At 42.2% G+C, this 4,288-nt stretch overlaps 1 protein-coding gene and 1 non-coding gene across 3 annotated transcripts in view; one reads left to right on the forward strand and one right to left on the reverse strand.

Annotated features, from left to right (window-relative positions):
- The window catches only part of LOC112074749 (glycogenin-1), a 9,800-nt gene extending 6,950 nt beyond the window's left edge, over positions 1–2,850 (reverse strand). Inside the window, exons 1-4 of one of the 2 annotated variants that reach the window (XM_024141859.2) lie at positions 2,695–2,850; positions 1,739–1,874; positions 1,409–1,583; positions 1,153–1,315 (exon numbers count right to left, since the gene is read on the reverse strand). In XM_024141859.2, coding sequence (XP_023997627.1) covers positions 1,153–1,315; positions 1,409–1,583; positions 1,739–1,874; positions 2,695–2,701 — 481 coding nt within the window. In that variant the 5' untranslated portion in view covers positions 2,702–2,850. The remainder of the gene's footprint in view (positions 1–1,152; positions 1,316–1,408; positions 1,584–1,738; positions 1,875–2,694) is intronic. The other variant, XM_024141860.2, reaches the window with a different exon arrangement.
- Positions 2,851–3,355: 505 nt separating this feature from the next.
- Positions 3,356–3,438, forward strand: trnal-cag (transfer RNA leucine (anticodon CAG)). The gene has a single exon. It is a non-coding gene; the product is annotated as a tRNA-Leu (tRNA).
- The last annotated feature ends 850 nt before the right edge of the window (positions 3,439–4,288 follow it).

Genomic DNA, 4,288 nt, shown 5'->3' on the forward strand with positions numbered 1-4,288 from the left:
ACTCTACGTGAGCAGCAGAGGGAGAAGCGAGGAGGGGTTGGGAGAGAAGGGGAAGAGGGAGCAGAGAGAGAAAAGGGGAGTGACGAGAGAGAGGGAGAAAAGAGTGGGGAGGGGGAAAGAGGTTATGACGAGAACATGTATGTGTATTTTTAGGATCTAATAGGCAGCTTGTTGAGCAGACAGAGTTTTACAGGAAGACTTCCATTACGGAGATATAGAGGTTTTGTTTGCATCACAGTCTCCCGGGAACACAACTCTTTGTTACAATCGCCTTTCTGTTTTAATTATTTGTAGCTGCAAGGCTGTCTTTGCTGCACCTGTGGCTTTCCAATCAAAACACATTTTCACACCTCAACTGGGTACTCACATGGATACCAAACACATTCAACATCTCAATGGGACTCACATGGACTAAAAAATCGAGATACATCTCATAGGGACTCACGCACTTGGGATAAACACACATTCACATTCAATGTGGATGTTCTTCACATGTTGATAATAAACACAATTCCACACCTCAATGTAGTACTCGTATGTAACACATTCTAATCTCAATGGGAACTCGGAGGCTGGATAATAATCATCACTTCAACCTCATGGCGATCACATATACACATTCACACCTGCATACTAATGAAAAACTCTTCCAATCGATCCATGGGACTCAGCATGGAATAAACACATTTCACTACCTCAATGGTGTTCACTTCACATGGATAAACCAACATTCACATCTCCCATGGACTCCACATGGATAGAAACACATTCACCGTCTCAATTGGTGTACTCACCCATGGATAAACACATTCACCTCTTCAATGGGACTCACATGGAATAAAACTTACTTGATTTTCGATCATTCGGTCTTTCAATGGGACTCACGCATGGATAGAAAACTACAATTTCAACATCATCAATGGGACTCACATGATAAAACAATTCAACTCAAATGGGACCTCACAATGGATAAAACACCCATTCACATCTCAAATGGGAACTACACATGGATAACATTCAACAACCCATGGGACTCATCTTCTTCATGATATAAACTTCACATTCTATTCACTCTCAATGGGACTCACATGGATAAAACACATTCACACCTCAATGGGATAATAATAATAATAATAATAATACAGAACTCACCGTCAAAGCTGCCTTTCTCAGTGCAGTGTGTCATAAGGCTGAGGTATGTTTCATTGGACGGTTTAAAGACGAACACGCCTGAGTTGAAACAATCTGGCCAACCAGGATCAGGCGCAGCAGATAACTCCTCCCTCTCAAACAGCTCATCAATGTTGGACAACACCTGCGTACACACACACACACACACAATATTGAGCCCTAAATACAGACTTGCTGTAATTTGTACTGAGTAAGGAGTGAGTGAGTGTGTTCTCACCAGTGTGTCTGCGTCCATAAAAACACACTTGGTGTAGTGTGTGAGTGTCCAGCAGTGCAGCTTGGTGAAGGTCACTCCGAGTTCTGGTCTCTTCATCAGGGCCAGGTGGGCCGTGTCCCCAGAGTCCAAGATATCCACCACACACACCTCGTCATAGATGCTACTCAGCATGGCCCTGCAACACACACACACACACACACACACACAACTCAAACCGTGTGTGTTACCTGCTCAGGTGTACTCAGGCTTGGCCGATACAAAACTAACAGAGACAAGGCCATGGGTGTGTCAAACACTGAACATAGATCATGGGTTGTGTGAGTGTGTTACCTGCAGGGCTCTGCTACGTGCGGTCCAATCAGAACCACCAGTTGTTTGGTTGTGTTATGGTTGCGTAGCGACCTCCCCAGAACCATCGCTCCTTTGGCATAGTTGTCATTTGTGGCCAGAGTCACATATGCATGGTCTAATCACACACACGTATCTGACTAGTTATTTGTAAATAACACAAACAGAAAGAGAGAACAGCTTCTGTCGGGCACCTGAACCCTCTACAAGGCTTATATCGGTACTTCATATCAAAACGGCCTATAGGGACTTCAGCTAGGGTACCCGTCCCTACCATAGAATAGTCCTATAGCTTACACACTGTACTATAACTGTCATATGTCAACTTGTGGTGGTAATGTCAAAGGCAGTTCTGCACGAGCCGTTTCCACTTGTGAGACTGACCAGAGACATGAAACGCGTCGTGTTTAAATCGAGTGATGGATTTTAAAAAACCACTGCGTGTGATTTCTCGGGTAAATATTGTAGAATACATGAGCATATAGCGAAAGTGCGTGTTTGATATATCACTACGCAGAGAGTAAACAAGTGCACACTTCGGGATGGAGGAGGATTCAATTCAGCAATGGCCGAGGCGCACGTAGGCACAGACACTGCAGGACCGTAAACACAACAAGCACACGACGTACTTTCAGTTTAAGTCATCATAATTGTTGCCTACGCGGAAAACGTTACTTTAACTACATCGCGGAATAAAACTAGAATCTACATATAAATGGGAAGACTGTGTAACTGCGTGCAATATACGCATGCATCAAACCATATATAATCACGTTGTTGCTGAAAGATGGCAACGCAAAGCTACTGCAATTTTCGTGTGATTCGGCTATAGCTTCAAACCATAATATAATAAAACAACATAAAATAATATAGCAACACTGTTTAATGGTTATAGGCTATTCCTGTCATCCTTATTAACCGACTGTCCGCTGTCTTACCCGCCATGGTCAGTTATTCGGTGTGGCCGTAGCTCGGGAGGGTCTGGAGTGCTAGATTCTGTGTGTAACGGGAGTTTTTCGGTAGCAACAAAGAGATACACGACAGCTGTCGATTCTAAAGAGGACGGAATCAAGTCAGGAGGCCATATTCGTGTCATGTGATCCGTGACAGCGCACACGCCCCCCACAATATACACACAAACACACGCAATTTAGAATCGAAATGTTTGCCAGTTTTAGTGATTATTTTCAGTTTTATTACAGTTTTTAAATATATATTTTATCTTAAGGATATGCCTAATGATCATACTTGTTCACAAGAACGGAAAGGTAAAATAGCGGTACATAGTACGAATATATCAACATCAATCAGTATTATTTATGGTAAGAGCTTGCTAATTGTTTATAAGACCAGTTCCATTGTTCCTTTGGCGACTCCAAGTGGTAAGATGGTGTATATGCACCCTGGGCTGACGAAATGAGGGTACATTATTTATATCTCTTTCTTTGGTGCTGGCTGAGCGAGAAGAAATTATTATGCCTATGTAAATTTCTACTTTTACCCGATACACTGTAATTGATCTATTTCAAAAACATATGTCCGATTACAAGATCACGTAAAGATAAATACAAGAGAAGGAACACGGCGTTATATTCGGGAGTCAGGATGGCCGAGCGGTCTAAGGCGCTGCGTTCAGGTCGCAGTCTCCCCTGGAGGCGTGGGTTCAAATCCCACTTCTGACAATCTTTTAACACCTGCAAGTCATTCTGCTTTGTAATATCCAGTTGACAAATAAATGACTTACGATACTGGAAATAACACCTAGTTAACATAAGCAGTGAATAACTATCGTATTTCTAACATTTTGCAAAAACAGCTAGTTGATGAGAGGTTGGAAGAGAATTGCACGAATTTCACCGGCGGGCCACAAACAGGCAAATAACAAAATCATTTGCTAAGATTTCCCCCATTTTGAATGTGGTCCTGTTGTACTGCTACCCTGATGGTTTGCTGAATACTTCCAGACACTTTTTCAGTCTTATCTGAGGTATTTTATATCAGAATGGCCATATTCTGAGGCCACTTTAGCGCTCAATCAATGACGATTTACTACGCCTAAGTCATTTGCTAAGATTTTCCCCATTTTGACATGTGGACAAATAAATGACTTAAGATACTGGAAATAACACCTAGTTAACATGAGCAGTGAATAACTATCGTATTTTTAACATGTGAATACCAGTTGTCATGTTCCGTTAGTTACCCTAAGAGGTGAGACGATGTATCTGCAACCTGGGATACTTTTTTTCTTTTGTTCTGGCTGAGTGAAGAAAAATAACTAATATAATATTTCTATTTCTACTTTTACAGATACACGTTCAACAGCAAGTCATTACAATGACAAATCGAATATGTTATAATCGACACATTTGGTGGACGAGGTACGTTAGAATATAGAAGTTTAGACCTCGTGRTCTCTTGACGGAGTCCGGATGGCCGAGCGGTCTAAGGCGCAGCTTCCCCCTGGAGGCGTGGTGTTGAATCACTCTTCTGAAAGTCCTTTATCGCCCGGCAGTCACAGGGAAGTGATTC

Source organism: Salvelinus sp. IW2-2015, unplaced genomic scaffold (genome assembly GCF_002910315.2).
Source record: "Salvelinus sp. IW2-2015 unplaced genomic scaffold, ASM291031v2 Un_scaffold2795, whole genome shotgun sequence".
NCBI lineage: Eukaryota > Metazoa > Chordata > Actinopteri > Salmoniformes > Salmonidae > Salvelinus > Salvelinus sp. IW2-2015.